This window comes from Diabrotica undecimpunctata, chromosome 9, assembly GCF_040954645.1.
Source record: "Diabrotica undecimpunctata isolate CICGRU chromosome 9, icDiaUnde3, whole genome shotgun sequence".
NCBI lineage: Eukaryota > Metazoa > Arthropoda > Insecta > Coleoptera > Chrysomelidae > Diabrotica > Diabrotica undecimpunctata.
In genome coordinates, this window is record NC_092811.1 from 102,709,158 (window position 1) to 102,729,540 (window position 20,383).

The window sequence follows — 20,383 nt, forward strand, 5'->3', positions numbered from 1 at the left end:
TTCATCTCTTTTTATTTCACAAGGTAACTGTGTTTTCTATCTCTTACGTTAAAAAGCCGGGTGGTAAGACACTCATCACTGTATATATATATATATATATATATATATATATATATATATATATATATATATATATATATATATATATTGGTTTATAGCGTTCTCCGTCGCTTTCAGACACCTAATCGACGGTGATCTCTGTCATCTCACATATTACCAGTTAACTTTCTCCTTTTCATTTCTTTATCTATGCCTTCTCTTTAGCTTTTTCTGGATTTTCCTCTAAGTCAACATTCCAAAATATCACACCACAACACAATAACGACATCTGCTGATTGTAAAAATCTTAGAAGTGAAGTCTCGTAATATAATTCTTTGAATATTGTGGTGGTGATGAAGTCGGAATCAGGAGCTCAGTTTCCTGTAGATTCCTTCTTTCACTTGGTTTAATTCAAAATTTATGCATTAGTGTAAGTTGATATCGGATGCTCAAATTTCAAAGTTTTGACATCTTCTTGATTTGTTTAAGCCCAATTTACGTTTTCTTTATGAATTAAAGAATCTGATTCTTGCACACGAGTTATAAATAAAACATCAAATCGTTTATGTATACATTTATTTTTACTAAAAAATGAGCAAATTAGTTAAAAATTTATTTGTTTAAATGCATCTCCAATAAAATACCACAAAATCCCATTAGTTAACACCAGGTCAAAATTTGAATAAAATACAACCCTCAAAATACTAGATAATATCGTTGAAAGACGATGGCACAATATTTTTCTAAAAATACAAGCATATGAAAAACATTTTGTAAAAAATTGTCGTTACCTTATGTGTATAAGTAATAACAAATTATGTGTATGTGATATTACCGATAAGACTGCCATTTTAATTTTCTTAATGTGCCTTACAAAATTTTGAGCTCCTCTGTTTTTCTCCTCTTTTTAATGTTAATGAGCAGACGTCCTGAATACATCAATTTAAGAACATTTTCATTGTAAGTGTGCGAAACACACGATATTTTTAGGATCTGTCGATAGGAATTGACACGTCGATAACAATTCGAATGCCTCTAATTTGTTTAGCATTGCGGTTTTTAATGTCATGTCTCACAACTATATAATTGGATAGACCACGTATATGCATGCATCGACACGTGCCTATTACATAAAACTGGTGTCCTGGTCACAAAAGCCTTAATATTATATTTCGATCTTGGTTATTATCTCTTCATCAGCGTCACACTTTATATTTAACCAGCTGCCAAGGTATTTAAAACGGATTACACGTTCTATCTCCATTCCATTGAGAGAAAGCAAACCCTGATCTATATTAATCTTTTCAACTGCCATCCACTTCGTCTTTGAAATGTTAATTTTAAGGTATCTGCGATAACTTGCTTCATTGACTAGATTTACTGACTGGAGATCTTGCAAATTTTCTGCAAGTACGGCTGTACCGTCAGTGTATATGATATTGTTGATTACTTCTCCGCCTAGTCTTACTCCCTCTTGTAATTTTGTCATCCAAAGCCTACCTAAAGATTTCTTCAGAGTATAGATTAAAAAAAACTGGGTGACAAAACACAACCCAGTCGTACTCCAATCAAAAAGTGTATCGCGTTGTACTCGGTCGAATGTCTTTTCGAAGTCGATGAAACAAACATAAACGTTCTTTCCATCATCATCGAACCATCGTTCCAACCACCATCAATTTATTCAGTACTATAGTTAATGAAAATATGAGCGAAAAGCCTCAAAGTTAGGGTTTTTACCCTCATATTAATTTGTGTCAAGTAATTACCATAAACATTTTCTTTTAAGACAAAATTTTACCCACAGCTAACTACTGTGAAATTTTTTCCATTGTGGTGTTAGGGTATTTCTTAACTGTGGTCCAATAACACAGTGGCGCACCCAGAATTTTTCTGTGGGGAGGTTTTGGTTGGTCACCGATTTTTTTTTATGTTACCTCCATTTTGAGTCCTTGAGCGTAGGCGCAAAATTTTGGGCCAATGCTTTTTAAATGCAATCATTTTTTTCGAATCCTGAGAAAACTAATTAATATTTTTGAAAAATTTAAATGCAGAATGAAAGATTACATTATTACCGAGGGCCGAAAGTCCCTTAGAATAAACAAAAAGTTTTTTTGAATGAGATATTTGAAATTCAAAATCACACTAAATTTTCTCTTTTTTTTTTCACCCCTGTAACTTATTAAAATAAACATTATAGAAGTTTTCAGGAACTTTCGGCCCTCGGTAATAATGTATTCTTTCATTCTGCGTTTAAATTTTTCAAAAATATTAATTAGTTTTCTCAGGATTCGAAAAAAATGATTGCATTTAAAAAGCATTGACCCGAAATTTTGCGCCTACGCTCTTAAAATTTGTGAGTAACAGTGTCGGAATAGTGCTCTGGGGGAGGGAGGTTAACCCCCAAAACCCCTCTGGGTGCGCCACTGCAATAACCTTAATTTAGAATAAATTCGATTTTGTTTGCCTCTTCACTCAATTCTGAATTGAATTAGAATTTAAGTGAACTTTGACCTAGGATCAAATCGACGAGCAGAATTTGAAATTACGTGTTGTCATGCAAAGCTAATTATGCGTATGAACCATAAGATTCTGACGAAACCAAGCTATTATTTTATTTTTCCACTTTTCTGTACAGTAGTGTAATAAAAACTTTGTAAACTAGTATTACTGCTTGTCCATAAGAAGATCTTAAATACTTGCGTCTTTTTAAGTGCTGTTTTGAAATTACACAGTTGTGGTTGGTGTTACGTGAATCCGCACTCTGTACTTATGTCTATTGGCACGCCATGTGCGCGCGAATACACGTAAGTACACGACCTGTTAAATCTAAAATCGATAATTTATGCTAGAGGCATATATTTTTTCTTAGTGCTAGAGGCGTGAAATCAGTTGAAATTCGCCGTCAAATTTGTGTATGGACGAAACATGAATGTTGGAATGGTACGCAAATGGTTAAAAGCCTTCAAAGGTAGCCTAAACAATGATTATGAATAGGAAGGGTGTGGGTAACCCTCAGTATCACTGATTTGTGCAGAAAGTTGAACAAGTGGCAGAGAACATACGTTTTACGATTTTTTCGTTATCAAGGGCGTTTTCTAAGTTCCAAGAATGGCAGAGATAGTTGGCCAGTTGGCTGGCATTAACCGGTGGACAAAGTAGTCTCTTTTTCGAGCAGAGAAGATATATGTTCTCTTTAGATGAAATCCTATACCATCTACTTCGTGTTATTAGTTTAATAAATATAACCATGATTGTCATCTAATGCAAAGGTTTTTAAAACTATTTTCGTAGCTAGTTTCAACTACTCCTAAAATGTTTAACTGATGAAGGTCCGATTGGACCGAAAACGTTTTGAAAAATTGTAATCCTTTTGGATACATTTTAATTATTTTTAAATTACATTAAACATTAAAAGTCTTTACTTCTCTTTACGTTTTTTTTTTTAAACTATGGTATATAGCCAACAACTGGGATTTTCCCATTTTACTTTGTAAAATAATAATATTTTAGTCTTTTATGGAGATTATGCTCGCATCTAATTCCATATCTCATATTTATAATCATAGAGGAAAGGCTTCAAATATGGGCTGGTCTTGTATTATGGGCTAGGTAGGTTTTCACAGCTATTCGTTGCAGATCTCTACATTTTGACTATTGCAAACGGTATTTGGCGAAGCTAAACTATCCCCGTAGCGATGGCGCCACAGTGGTAGATATTTCCCAGTTTATAATAATTGTTTGTCTGTTGGTGTAAGTGTTAAAACTTTTTCGGGTAAGTCACAGCGACCTAAAGTTACAAGCCATGAAGTAGAAATTTGGCAACATCTAAGGGTAGTCCTGTTTGAATGTAAACAGCTGATTACAATGAATCGATAACTATTTGTATATTCTATTTTTTTAATTAATATTAAGTGCTTTTATGTATCTAGTCTATTTAAGTTAGTTGTTTATTCGACTGATTGATATTGTACTACAGGTTGAAATAAACTCAAATGTAAGTATAAACGTTGTTAGGTTAGGTGTGTAATTTCATTATTCTCAGTATTTATTAGGTCATTTTTAATTCTTTTGTTATATTAACCTCTTGGGCAATGAAATCACAGTTTTTGCGACAACTGTGGGTTTATTCTCCGGTTAATATCGTAATAGTTGAAATGCCACAAAATCTTAAATATATTGTTCTTTTTATTTACAGATGCCAAGACGTTGTTGTGTACCTCGATGCAAAAGTAATTACACAAGCATTCTGAAGTTGGAAGGGCCTGTAAGCTCATTTTCTTTCCCAAAATATAAACAATTATGTAATAAGTGATTAAAAGCTATCAAACAAGACAATTATACCCCAACAAAATCTTGTGTTCTGGGTGCTAAGCATTTTCATTCTGAAGATATGGTACTTCATCATACATGGAAAGACAAAGAGTGTTGTGTCTGAAAAACTAAAATATCTAAAATTGGAATTAAATGCTATTCCTAGGATTTTCCCCAATCTTCCGGCATATACGTCTATTCCTAAACCTATAGACAGAAGTGACCCATGTGAAAGACGACAACATCACTTTGATAGAGAGAACCACAAATTGGAACAACTGGAAAAAGACTTTCTCGAACAAGATTTAATAGACTCGTTTGATATCTTTATTAATAAATGCAGCATGAAGATTACTTTAAATGAGTGGAATAAAAAAGTGACGAATGAGAGTGTATATTTTTATTTTTTAAACATTCAAGAATGAAGTGACTCATATGACATTGGTCTAAAGATATTAACTAGTGTTAAATTTCTAACAATTTAAAAGTTACTGTATATACCTATAGGTGACAATTTGTTTATATAGGTTTGGTCTGCCTCCAACTCTTACCTTACTTTAACGTGGATAAGATAGTAGCTAAGGAGACACTCAGCCCCTGTTTTTAAATGACAGCCAAATCAATATCGTTAATTCTGTAATATTTACTAGGTATTCTTAGCGATAGTAATTGTAAATGGTCCTTGCATACTAATTCCTGAAGTAAGAAACTAGCCTCAGCTTGCTTTGCAATAAGATCTGTGTCAATCATCTGTAAAAATGGCATATTTCTCATTGTTCGTGTCTCATCTTTGATATAAGCTTCCTTTTTGGGGTTTTAGTAAAGCAGCCCAATTTGATACTATTTTTAAATTACAAAAAAGAGCAATTCGTTATCTATTTATTATATTATATATTATATATCTATTTGGTCTCAAAAACATACGTCATTGCTACTTTAAAAAATTACGGAGTTGTGATGTTTCCCTCTTTATATATTTTAGAAACTGTTTGATTCACAACCATCTAAAAATTTTTCCTGAAACACCTGATCATGGCTACTCCATTAGAAGTTCTGGTTATGATGTTTATTTACCGATCTTGTCCTCTGAGTAAGTATCTCAGACTCTAGAGTGACGATAACTCTATCAATTCTAAGAGCACACCAGATTATCGTTCCAGCCACAATAATTTATCATCTAATTCTCCCACTCTTCCATCTGGGCCTAATAAACAGCTTGAAACTATTCCTAAAACTAATACACAGCTTGATGCTATTTCTTCAACTAGTTCACATCTTGTAGATATTTCCACACCAAGCTTTTATAGAAAGTCTCCAAAGTTTTGAAGACGGCCTTGTGCAGAGCTTGGTGTAAAAAGAAAATTATTTGAGAATAAGCCCACTCCATCAATTCTTTCCACATCTGGGTCTTCAAGAACATCTCTGCTAACACCATATGATCTTTCTCCTGTCCCATTATTGAAGAAAAAAAACTCAAATCGTGGGCGTAAGCCAAGTAAGTGTTCAGTGACGCAGCTGACGTAACGTGTATGTTTTGCGAAGCACTTTTTTCAGAGGATAATCTTGGTGAAATATGGGTGCTTCATGTGCCATTTGTGGGCACATAACGAGTGCGCTGGGGCCGAAAAAGAAGAATATGTGTGTAACTTTTGCAAATAGTTTTTCCAAATAACTTACAAATTCCAAATAACAACAGAGACAAGCTATACAAATTACGCCCAGTTATGGAAAAACTCACTCAGAATTTTCAAACTCTCCACAAAACAACAAGGGCGTTGATTAAAGTATGATACTTTTCAAGGGTAGGTCGACTCTAAAATAATATATAAATAAAAAGGATATATTCCAAATTTTGATGTGTATCAAAGCAAGAACGAACAACTAGAAAATGAATTTAGATGCCATGGAACGCGTCGTGTTGTCATTAACAAAGCCACATTGGGGCAAAAATAAAATCATCTATTTTGATAATTTCTTCACATCAATACCCTTACTGGAAAAACTGCGACTTGAAAATACTTTAGCGTGTGGAACAATTCGCAATAATAGAAAGGATTTTCCTAGGACTTTAGCCGAAGATAAAGCTCTTAAAAGGGGAGACTTTGATTACAGGTACTCCAACCCAAACATAGATATTTTCAAATGGAAGGACAATAAAATCGTGAACTTTGCAACTAACTTTCACAGAACCGAGCAGACATCAGTCAAAAGAACAAATAAAGATGGTACAAAAGCTGATATAATAAGTTGTCCAGTAGTTGTGGATGATTATAATCGTCATATGGGTGGGGTAGATCATGCTGATCAACTTCGTACCACCTATGGTATGAATCGTAGATCAAAAAAATGGTGGCATCGTTTATTTTGGGGATTTTTAGATATTGCATTTGTTAATTCATACATTATACACTGTGACCTTATTGAAAAGATGACCACGTTTCAGTTTCGAAGGTCAGTCTCTCAAGGATTACTGAATATAAACAAATATGAATCAAAGAAGAGAAACTCAATCTTGAAACCGTTAAAAAAGCGTCGAAAGCACAACTTCAGTGTTTTAAACGACATACGTTTAGGTAACAGGGGAGCTACTGGGTCAAATACGAAGGTAGTAGAGGCCGGTGTGAGTATTATAGTGACCAAGGTATCCAGTCACATCCTCACAGTAAATGCAATACATGTGGGGTGTTTCTGTGTTACAATGAAAAAAAAAAACTGTTTTGAGATTTACCATGAGATAAATTTGTAGCAAATTATTGCTAACAATAACAAATGGTGTTCATTTTACATGTTTTTATACCAATAATGTAAAAATATTTGGATAACAAAGGTTTAAAGTACAATTTAAAGTTTCTTCCTTTTTGTTTTCAATTCCTTGGTCTCTATGTTTTTTTTTAATTTAATAATAGTAATAGGCACTTTCTAAAAATACTTATTTACTTAGACGTTACAACAGTTAGGCACTTGCTGGCAGTGTTTTCTTTTAATTTAGAGCCAAAAATATTTTCTATATTATTCGGGGACTTCATATACCTATTTTAAAAATTTACATTAGTGTACAGTCTTATCGGTATAAATAAACTCTGCTTCGGTACCTCTGGTAAGTACCGATTCGACAAAGATAAGATTTTTCTTTTTTCTTATAAAACATCCCATCTCGGATCGGAATCGAAACCGCGACCTCTGATTTTTTGAAGCAAGTAAGTTAACACTCCTACCACTGCGTTAAAGAGGCAAATTTACAGAATTATATGTTTAATGTACGAAGTTCAGAGTTTCCAAACTGTCAGCAAATAGCTGCAGAAACAAACCTACCAATTTTAGTCTTTTGTTGAAAATTGTCAGTCTAATATTATTTTTTAAATTGTGTCTTTCATATATTGATAATTGTTAGTATAAGTATGCTAATATTGCCTTTTTTTTAATTTTTATTTATTGTATAAAGCGAAAAATAGTTGTAATGTATATGTTTTACAATGGTATGTTCATTATCTACATAGTATCAGTTCTAAAAGCCAACAGGCAAGAAAAAATTTTATAAAATAAGTTTATCTCTATATTTAGTACCATTTAAACTTTTAAATTTTAAAAATGTTTAAAAAAACTGATTAAAACAGACAACATTTTGTAAAAGATTCTAGATTATTTTATTTATTATTTAAAGTCTATTCCATGAATATACGACTGTTTTCGTGTAAAAACAGTCATATATTCATGAAATAGACGATTAAATCATCTATTTTTAAATCACTTACATCATCAATATATTGAACAAAAGAACGAATTATATGATCTATAGTCAAGCGTTAAAGAGGCAGCAGATCATCCGGCACAGCTTGAAGTGCTACCTCTTTCAGGAGGCTCCAAAATTTTCAAAAGAGTATCACAAAAGTTTTATTAGAGATGGAAAGCTGGATAAAGGCAAGTGGGGCTTTGAGTTGGTCGGATTTCTGAGTCAAAATACCCAAAATTCTAGACTTAAGACACGAGTGCACGTGAATGATGACAAATCACCGCTTTTCTAAGTGCAACCTATAAAATAACGGTATATTAACTGGTGAAATTCAATGGACTTACAATGAATGACTTATATACATCATAAAGAAAATGCATGAAATGACACTGTTAGAAAGGACTGATTAATATTGGTTGGCAAAATTTAGCCGTAGTTGTAATCAAAAATAAATATCTGATAAAAATTAACAATTTCTAGAAATTATTGATGCAAAGATGAATTGCTGTGAGAAATTGGAGAAAAATTTCGATCCTGGAACCGTAATATATATCAAGATGAAACAAATTTTATAAAAATACTTTTCAGTTATGACATACCTATGCTAAGAAAGTCACAGGATCAATAGTAATGTATGCGTTAAATAATCAGGATCCACACAATTTAACAAAAAACAAAGAAAAATGTGCATCATTCTTTATTATTCTCACGTAACACGCCAAACAATTGATTATTTGAAGAAACATGTTCCCGTTGCATATGTGTGTATGTAAATTTGCACTGGCGACTTTTTTGTTTCCATTTCCAAACAAAAAAGGATATGCACTAATTTTCATAACCTCAAAAAGTTGAAGCCTTCCAAAACACTTGCCTAAGATATTAACTGCACTAAAAAAATTGGATCTTATTGGTTTCATATATTTTATAGAAAACGTTCTTCTGTATAAATATATCAGTTTAAAAATTTGTGTAATGGTACCAAATTAATCTACAATAAATTTCATAATTATAAGATACTTACATCTAAGTAGTAAATAATAATGGTAAATAAATGGTGTTGGGAATGAAGCTATTTCAATAAAGAAATAATCTACAGGATGATAAACTACAAAAAGAGATCAGAAATAAAATAGAAGATATGTATATGATTTTACAATGTAATAAGTACATTTTAATACCGTGTATAAATATATTCATCACATTTTTTATGAAAAAGAATCGATGCTACAATTCAATATGGCCCTTTTGTTATATGTACATCTGCCAACAAGTTCAAAAATATGTTAATTTTAGTTCTTATGACAGATGACGTAAGGACTGCCATCATGAAAGGGGCGTGTCCTAATAATGCTATTAACATAGAAAAATTTCCTACACTCACCAGTTAAAGATTTACATTGTTATGATATTTATTTAATATGATGTTATAGGTGCATAGTTATTTTATTATATGCATCTTATTTATGGGTTTAAAAAATATAAAATCAAAAATTGCGGTTATTTAATACTTTTAAGAATAAAAAAATGGATGATAGCATCAATTCTTTTACATTGTACACTTCCAAAAAGTGTTTACATTATCCAAGTGGAAAAACAGCCTCACTCCAAAAATAACTACTCGGTTGTGAAAAGTTTTTTTCGGAAACGCTAAATATGATTTAATTATATAATTAAATATAGTATATTTTAAGTAGATAAGGTAAAAATATAAATAAATGTCATGGCTATGTTTTCACTGCAACGGATTTAACTTGTTTTTGTAGTTTTTTTCTTAAAATAAAAATAGTCCTAGAATTAATAGATTGATTAAAGTGATGTATTTATATGTACAAACAGCCTGTACTATAAAAGGACACAATAACTTTACTTCTCGCCATTTTTAGGAAATTCTAGGAAACATATTTTAGCACATGTCTCAAATATTTTAGCACATTTTGCACAGACTTTGTTGACACTGGTTTTTATCATAAAAATTACTGTTGTTGATGTCAAACAGTCAGATATGGCAAGTAATAAGCAATAACTCAATTCATTAAACTAAATATGTCAAAGTTTGAGAGATATACTTAAAATATGAATTAAGCCGACGTTTTTTAGAGTTTTATAGAATTACTTAATCTATATATCCGAAAAAAACTTATCTACAAGCCGGCAATAATGTTCCTAAACCATCTTATGGTTAAACTGGATCAATCTAGTGAGCATGCTCACCACACAGGGTATTTGCTTTTGGCGGTGCATGGTGATGTTGTCTGGAACGTTGCTTTCGAAGTCTAAGGCTACACGTTGAGAAACGAACGTCAGAATGGTCACGAGGTCCAGCTCAAGAGCTCTCTTCTTCAGTTCGTCACAAAGCGATTGGATGAACCAGGAGCCTTTAGTGGTATTACGCCATGAGTAATAACCTTAATGAAAATGATTTATATGAATGGTAAATGAATGTACAGAGTTAGAAATATAGTGTGAATCTGAAGTATGCCCTCCCCCAATATTTTTCTGAACCATAAAACTTAAATAAATTAATTTTTATGTAACCTAAGTAAGGTTTATGACGTTTCAGTGTTCTACAAACCTTAACAACTATATAATGGGACTATTAAAATATATAACAAATTCAGACGTTTGATCGTTAATCTATTATTTTTTTAAATATTTATGAAAATAATACTAAATAAGCAATATTTTAAATAATATACAATTGAGTGACTCAGAGGCAAAGGTGCCTAACCCCAAAAATATCTTTTACTGGATTAGGTTTAATATGTTCTTATAATTTCTATAAAAATCGTGTGCAGAATTAGCCTAAACTTAATTTTTGTTGCTATGGTATCCACATCTATAAACTGGTTTTCGCACTAACAAAATGTCATAGGAAGCTTGCGGCAAAACTGCCTAACCAAAAAAAAACATGGCGGATGTAAACATGAGCAGTGACGCATCGGAGCCTTTCGGATCAGATTTCAGCGATATAGATAGCGATTATAATCCCAGTTCTTCAAATATCGAGTCTTCAGGTAAGACAGTAACAATATTTAAATATAAAACAAGCATCTTGCTTAAATCCTTAAATACCCATTTATAAACAAATGTGGCTTAGGCTGTTTTGCCGAAAATTTATTTGTAATATATTTTTTATTGTTCTAGACGAGAATAATGATGATACGAGTGAAAAAAAACTTAATAAATTGTGTTGTCGAACACTAAGAATCAAGACAATGATGAACCAGAAGGCCAACAGAAATCGTACCAACATTCCAGGAAGAAAGTAAGAAATCTTGAAAATCATGCAAGGTATAAATGGACGATAACCAGGGAGAAAGGAGATGAATGTCGCGGAAGAAGGAAAACGTAAAAATGTTAAAGAACTCGTAGTTGGACCATGTTCGTGCAAAATGAAGTGAAGTGAAATGAAAATTTCTAATGAACGAAAGAAAGGCATCTTTAAAAACTACTATTCGCTTAACTGGTCAATGAAAAAATGCTTTTATTTAACGTCAAATAAAAGTAGAAGACACAAAGAGAACTTATACCCAAAAACAAAATTCACGTGGTCTAAAACTTGTGTATATACTTTACCGGATGAAAATGGTTGTGACCAAGTGGTATGTAAGAACTTCTTAAAGACACAGTTTCCATTACAGATGGAAAAATTTTATTAGCTTTAGCACGAAAACAGGAACATTGGACACTTCTTCAAGATGCAAGGGGCAAACATCCACCCCATAATGAAACCAATATTGAAGACGAGCAGTATTTATGTGGCTTCATTGAACTCTTCCCAGCATACGAATCCCATTACTCCCGACGAGATAACATAAAAAGGAAATATCATTCACCAACTTTGAACATGTCGATCATGTATCGAGAGTATGAAAAAAAATGCACAGAAGACTTAAGAAAACCCCTTTCGCTGTTTATGTTTCGCAAAATTTTGAACACCAAGTTTAATTTGCATTTTCATACACCACAAAAAGATACTTATCAAAAGTCTGACGGTCTTAATACTGAAATAAAATCATCTGATACTTCAGCACAGCGTAAACAGTATGCAAAAGTTGAATTGGAATTACAGAAAGAAAAGCAGTTAAATAAAACAAAAAGCAAAAAATAATTAAAACCAAAGAATCACAGCAAAAAATATCAGTTTTAGTCTTTGATCTTCAGAAAACGCTTCCTACTCTTGAGTTAAGTACAGGTGTAGTTTATTATAAGAGACAACTGTGAATTTATATTTTGAGAGCCATTACCGAAATGGAAATCGAAATGTAAAAAAATGTATGTTTTAGCGTTTTTCCAGACCATTTTATGATGGTTTGGAAATCAAGTTTAAAAAAAAAACAAAAAATCTGATATGAATCATAAATATTTATGTTTTACAATAAAAATTACAACAAATATTACAAAAAAAAAAATAAGAAATTGAAAAAAAAAACTTGTTTAACTTAGATAGTTTATTTATTTATTTGAATAATACATATCCGTAATGTACGCAAAAAGTACATACAAAATAAAAAAACGTTGAAATCCAGTTTCGAGGAAACGGTTAAATATCTTAATTGTTATAAAAAAAGCTGCTGTCAATTTAGAAAAAAAAGGACTAACTTCGTCCCAAATTGTCCTAACTTTTTTTTTGAATTTGTAAAAAAATGCAATCTTTCGAAAAATGAAAAAACAATTTTCGTGTGGGCAACAGTTATTCTAATTGTTTATAAGCAAAAAATCGACATGTTTTGCAAAATAATTTTGCAATATTTAAAATCGCTTTTTATTCTTTTTTTTTTTTAATAATATTGATAGAATAAATATTCTTCTTTCATAAGCTATTTATCGAATCACTGTAACTTTATCATTTTCAGAGTTATATTGTTGCAAAAAAATCGAATTTTTGATAAACAAATTAAATAACTTTTAAACTATTTAACCGTTGGCTTGGAAATTTTGATCATACTTTAAGCACCACAGGAATTAATATTCCGTGTCATATGAACATTCTAGGTTTATTTTTAAAAAAGTTATTAACATTCATAAAAAACCGAAATTTCTGACTTATTTTGCAACTTTCTAAGCAACAAATAACGATAGAAACATTTAAAGAACTCAATTTTGAAGGTTTTTATATGACATAGAAGTTTATTAAATATTCTTAAATTTGTTTCAAATGCTTCACTTTTTGCTGATAAACAAAAACAGTGAAAATTTACCGCTTTTTACCTTAATTTGTTAATAACTAATTAAGTCAAAAAAATCGACTGCAGGAAACATAAGGGTTTTTGCTACAGAGGTTCATACTACTCCAAACAACTGTCGTTTGTCTGGCCGGTTCAGCGTCACAAACAGGATACTCTTTTTGCTTATTTCACTGATCTAACTACTTCGTACTTCGAGTGTAGTTCAGTTAACCGAAAATTTGTTAATTTAAGTTTTATGGTTCAGAAAATACGTTGGGGAGAAGACACTTTAGAAAAGCGCACTGCAAGGCAACATCGCTGATGGCTACAAAGAGTAGAACTTCAAAAAACGCGGCGAAGAGTATAATTTTCAATAAATAAAATGAATGCAATAATAAAGCATTAGCGAAAAGAATTTGTATAAACAGCGTTTGTTAATATAAGGTGTTTGACGAATGCCAGTGAAATTAATAATTTTTCTTTGTGTGTCAACGAAAACTGTTATTACTGAAAAACTTCCGGCGAAAGAAATTACTTTTCGATGAGTAACAACGAACGTAATCTTCTATGTCCTTGAAGACTGTAATTCCTAATAATGTGCGACGAAAAAAGATTTTATGTCGACATTAAGTAAGACTATAACTTCTCATACTGCGCGGGGTGCAACTCTACAATGGGTAACGGCAAATAAACTCATTTCTGTTTGTGTGGCCACGAAAACTATTATTGTAATAAAAGTTCAGCGAAAATAATTATTACTCTTCGCTGAGTGACAGCGAAAGCAATCAGTTCTGATTCTGTTATTGCGCAAAACATAGTCTTCGCTGGCATACAGATGAAAAAAATGTTTATCACCGATGTCAGTTTAAAAGTAATTATTTTCACCGGAAATATTCGCAAGTACGTAGATAAAAACAATTTTTTTCGTCGATATTTATCTATTATAGGAAAATTCTTTTCGTAGCAGACTTTTGGGAGTTATAGTAACAAATATTTTAGTATTTATACTCTTGGCAAAAAACATACAAACACATTTGAATACACAAATAAAAAAAATTAGTTTGGCTGACACTTATCAAATAGTTATTATTTTCGTCGAAAAATTATTTATTATAAATTATAGCTCTTTTCTTCGGAGACACCAGCGATATAATATGTAAGTGAGCTTGACAACTTAAGGTAAGATAAAAGCGGCTTAAACTTCTCTTGCTTTTTAAATAAGTGTTCATGCACCTCATAAACCTACGTGAAATGTGATTGTTTTAAGTCTGAATTTCTTTGAGCAAACTTTAAAAAAGAGACATAGAACAAAATATAGACAAAAAAGAAATAACTAGCATAACCTAGAATAACTGAAAAATTTTGGTAGGATATTTTAATAACAAAATATGTAAAAAATAATAATTTGTAGCGTTAGCTACGGTGGCTGAATTTATAACTACGGAGGGTCGATCCAGAAATAAGGTCCCGAAAGAGTTTCAGCCACACAGAAACATGCGAAGCGAGTTCACGAAGAAGAGCGGACAATGGCTTGTAAAGTTCTTCTCCAACATTCTTCAAACGGGATATGTTCCCCATCAACTAAAAAGAGCAAAAATCGCGAAAAAAATTTTAAAACCAGAGAAAGCTAACGATTTACCAAAAAATTACCTTCCAATTGCACTCTAAGTATGGTCTACAAACATTTTGAAATAATGCTATACAGATTGAACGAATTTAAAACGGAACATACAATTTAATATATGTCTGTTTGAACTGCATTTGAAATAGTGGACCAATATAAAACTTGGACAAAAATAAATCCATACCCGGTGATAGACATTGTATAAAATATCGTTCAACTATCTGTCTCCTTTAAAGGAAAGAGGAGCTTGCCTAATAGTCGGAGAGATAGAGCCGAAATTTTGAACTGATCAGTAATATGACATTTCTCTATTGGAATATATTCATTGTAACTGGGTTAAGACTTTGTCTTACAGGCGGACGCCCCTCGTGGTACAGGGGGTGGCTATACAGGGATGAAGTAATTTTTTTCGGAAAAATTAACGATCGATAATATGGCTGAAAATTTGCTCAGAGTAAGATCTTGGTATAACTAGACGAAATCCCAAAGGGCGGACGCGAGAGTGGATACATAAGGGGTGGCGGACAGGGATGAAATTGCAATTTTTTGGGGAAAAATTAACGATAAGTAATATGTCCGCCATTTTCATGGCTCATTATTTAGCCCCTAAAAACTCTAAATCCAAAAGAGCGGACAGCTGGGTTGGTACAGAGAGCCATAAAACGGGGTCAAATGTACCACTTGCCTGCGCATTTTAGGTCTCGGTAACAATTTTCAAACTGATTTTATTATGATATTTTTATACCGATTGATTTGAAAATTTGTATGCTCACTTCTGTTACTATTAGGAAAAGCGTCAAGTAGAGTTTTCCTCAAAATTTTCCAAAAAAATTTCCGTAAATGAAAATTTTCGTAATTTTTTGAGGTAAAATCTAAATTGTAGAATCCTTTCGATTTTCTGTCAGTTATACCATGAATTTTTCCAAAAATTTTCAAACGATTTTTCCGATAAGAAAAAAAAAATTAGAAAAACTTTAAAAAATTCGTCATTTTTCTCACTCTCACTGATGTCATCACATTCATCATCTTCGTCACTTTCACTTTCAATAATATCACATTCATTATCTGCTTCATTTTCAATCACTACTTCTCGAATTGATTCTGGCATCTGAGGTCCACTAAACCATTTGAATTTATATGTTTCATCTTCAAACTCCCAACCATGTTCTTCAACAATCAATTCTGTTGGTACTTTTTTATGAGCATTTGTCCAAATATTTGAAATATAATGGGCTCGCAGTAGATGTTGGTGTAATTCATCTTGACATGGTGGTAAGCTTGAAGCATCGAAATTTTTTAGTTTTTTTTTTTTAAAAGGCTCGTTCATATCATGCAACTTATACTGCCGGTTAAATAGTGAAAATCTGACATCGTTTACTTTTCTTTTTGGAATTGTTCTCGTCAGTCCTGTTCCACATAAGTGACATATGAAAGTTTCTAAGGTTTCAAAAACTTCATTACAATCGAAGTCAGTTTCACCAAGTTGGATAAAAGCATCTTGATACTTATTACATTTAGCGCATGCGTCTAGAATTACTGATCTAAATGGAACGCGCATCATTATTATTTTAATATTTTAAAATAATAATGATTCAAAATTAATGTCCAAACAGAATATGTAAAATTATAATTAACTAATGAAAAAAAATTCAATCAATTTGAAAGTTAAAAAAAATATTGAAAATATCTAAGTACAAAGTAAATTTCAAAACTTAAAAAATTGATAATTCCACTATTAAATTGATTTTTATTAATAATTATTTGTAAAATGTTAAAGGAATTCTACAAATTGAATTTTACCTATTGATAAATAGAAATAATATATTTTGTATTTGATTATTAATGTAATAATAAATAAAATTTTTCTTATATCTGAACAACCATTATTTATGCAATATAAATTTAAAAACCTTTTTATTGTAATAAAAAATAAGTAAAATTACTATTTGTTATACCAAAAATATTTAATAGTTAACATTATAAAATTACTTTAATTTAATAAAATATCAAATATCAAACATTTATTCGATTAAAAATTAATTCGTAAAATATTTATATTTAAGAAAAAAATGTGATTTGTAAAGTAAATATGACTTTAGTTTGAAAAAAAAAACATTATCATAATATCATTTTAAAACTACAAAATATTCTATAAAAGTTTTATCAAATGTTTTAGAAAAGTTTTTCTAATTTTTTTTCTTATCGTAAAAATCGTTTGAAAATTTTTGGAAAAAAATCATGGTATAACTTACAGAAAATCGAAAGGATTCTATAAATTAGATTTTACCTCAAAAAATTACAAAAATTTTCATTTACGGAAATTTTTTTGGAAAATTTTGAGGAAAACTCTACTTGACGCTTCTCAGAATAGTAACAGAAGTGAGCATACAAATTTTCAAATCAATCGGTATAAAAATATCATAATAAAATCAGTTTGAAAATTGTTACCGAGACCTAAAATGCGCAGGCAAGTGGTACATTTGACCCCGTTTTATGGCTCTCTGTACCAACCCAGCTGTCCGCTCTTTTGGATTTAGAGTTTTTAGGGGCTAAATAATGAGCCATGAAAATGGCGGACATATTACTTATCGTTAATTTTTCCCCAAAAAATTTCAATTTCACCCCTGTCCACCACCCCTTATGTATCCACATATTATCGATCGTTAATTTTTCTGAAAAAAATTACAACTTCATCCCTGTATAGCCACCCCCTATACCACGAGGGGCGTCCGCCTGTAAGGCAAAGTCTTAACCCAGTTACAATGAATATATTCCAATAGAGAAATGTCATATTACTGGTCAGTTCAAAATTTCGGCTCTATCTCTTGGACTATAAGAAGCGATAAGTGGTTTGACAGCATAATAACTGCTTGTGTAGTCTAGTTTTTTCAGTGATTCTAGGCAACCTATTTGGGTGGAGTTTTGACTTGTTCTTGAATGAATTCAGAATCCAGCAGCCCGCTGAAGTATTGGATTTTTATAATATAATTATTTGACAACCTTTTGTTGGCCAACCACCTAGAGCGGAGTTGAGCCGAAATACATTGATTTCGTATGTTCCGTTTTAAATTCGTTCAATCTGTATAATAGAATTAGTCAAACAATACTCCAACATATACCTGTGAAACAAGGAGGATTTCGACCTAATAAAGAAGTTCGGATATGCAGACGACTGGGCGCTTGTTACGAGCTATAAAGAATTGGAGACTACTGAGCAAATATTAAAAAACGACCTGGTTACCCTCGGAAGATATTTCCGTCGCTAAAGATTGTAACACAATGCCGCCAAGACGGAAATATCGTGCTTTCATTTAAACAACAGACTGGCCAACTACCAATTAAAATTCCACTTTGACGACAGACTCCTCAACCACGCCAAAACACCCAAAATTTCTAGGTGTGGCACTCGACGCTAAGCTTCAAAGAACATCTTACAAAGACGATTGCAAAACACGAGATAATATTCTGCAAAAGTTATGCAGTATCACATGGAGTTCTTCAGCGACTACACTTAGATCGGCAGCACTGGGACTGGTGTATCCCGTTGCGGAGTATTGTGCACGGATGTGGCTCAACAGGCCTCACATCAAACGTGTTGACGCTTAACTACAGCGGCAATCCGTCCGATTTCTTAGTTGCGACCAAAGAGTCAATTGAATATATTTTTTTAACTAAATGTTTGCAAAAATTAATTACTGATATTTACTGTTTGTAATATATTAATTGTGATGTAGCCACTCCGTTCGGCTCGCGGAAATAAGAATACGGCCGAGGCAAGAAGGGCCTGCCTGTCGTAAGAGGCGACTAATGAGTAGGAATTGAGAGGTGGAGAGCCGTCGCTTGAGGTATCGGGTTTGTAGAAACGCACTCGAGACGTTTAGGCGTCACGGTCACCGGTCTACATTCCTAGTATCCGAGACGAGACTCTCGGGGACCACTCTACTCTCATTCCAAGAGAACCAGGCGAGGTTGAACGAGCTGGGCCCGTACACACCTCTTTTGGCCTTACACTACCAATCGTGGTTAAAGATGGGAGTATTCGAATACTGGAATCGAGTAGTATCCGATTCCTTACAGAATCAATTGTGCTCGAGTACTCGAACTGGAAACCGATTGAGTACTGAATTACCTGAATACTTGCCGAATATAGAACCGTCGGAAATTACAGTAATGTTCGGGTCATTCGGAATTTATCTGTTCCTGGGACCTCGGTTCCATCTGAAAGAGTCTTCTCGAAGGAAGGACAATTTACGAATGATCGTCGAAACCGACTATTACCAAAAAACTTGGACACAATTATATTTTTAAACAGTTTTTATTTTTAAGTTAGTTTTTTTTTATTTTTTTGTGATATATTCTATAATGTTTTTTTATTTTATTTATACTTAATTTATATTTTTAATGTTCATTTAATATTTAAACTGTTTTTTATTTTTTAGACAATAGTAGAATACTGAAAGTTTTGTTATTAGCTAATTAATTACTTTAATTATACCAAATAATATATTTAAACACTTTTTTATTAGAATAATTTTTGGTCTATTTTTTGTGATACCTATCTAGAATGTTTTTATTTGTCTGCGAAAATTATATTTATTATAAAAAAAAATATACGCAAAACACACAAATAATTGAAAAATCATAGATAAAGATTGGCAAACCGACTATTAATTCAAAATCTGATAGCCACAGTACTCGGTACTCAATAAAGTATCCGATTCCTTACTGTACTCGATTCCACGGTAACCGATTCCCATAAGTAATCGATTCTGACCATCACTAATCGTGGTGTCGGTGTCCCGGCACGTACCCGCCTGGAGATTTAAGAGTGGTAGAGGAGAGATCCTCGTCAGTGACCTGTCTACGTGCGAGGTGGAAATTCCTCTGCCTGCGTCACCTGTCCGCCCGTGGGAGGGGATCACGGATGGGTGAGGTAATCGCAACACAGGTACTACGGAGGAGGTGGAACTCCACGATGTGTGCGCGTATGCGTACGTGTCGTGCCACCTTCATTTTGGTGTCGGACTCGTAGGGGCAGTGGAGGCGCTAACGGTCGTATGCCGAAAGGCCAGGTAGACCAGGGTCCTGCCAAGTTTTTATTTGGAGGCCACAAAGCAATATTAAAAATTGTATTATCGGTGTAGTGTCCGATGGCTAACGCGGCTAATGACATCAGAAAAAGTGCATTACCGGTGTTGTGTCCAATAGGTATCGCGGCATTGATATCAAAATACAAGGTAAAACGACTTTACTGTGCTCGCCAGTTTCTCGTCAAGAAGACAAAGAAATATTATTGAACTCAATTTTTACAGAACACGAAGCGTGGATTTTTCATTTCACTCCCAAAACGAAAGAGTGGCGTCACCCAGAGCCATCAACCGCAAAGAAATTCAAACAAACTTCTTCTGCTGGCAAAGTCATGGCCAGTGTTTTTTTGGGATCGTAAAGGGATAATGTTGATCGATTTCATGGAACCTGGGACAACAATAAACTCAGAAACTTATTATGCA

General features: G+C 32.5%; 1 protein-coding gene across 1 annotated transcript in view; it reads right to left on the bottom strand.

Moving 5' to 3' along the window:
* Positions 1 to 599: 599 nt before the first annotated feature.
* LOC140450347 (caspase-1-like) overlaps positions 600 to 20,383 on the bottom strand; it is a 69,870-nt gene continuing 50,086 nt past the window's right edge. Inside the window, exon 5 of the mRNA XM_072543938.1 lies at positions 600 to 10,486. Within this exon, the coding sequence (XP_072400039.1) occupies positions 10,245 to 10,486 (242 nt within the window). The 3' untranslated portion in view covers positions 600 to 10,244. The remainder of the gene's footprint in view (positions 10,487 to 20,383) is intronic.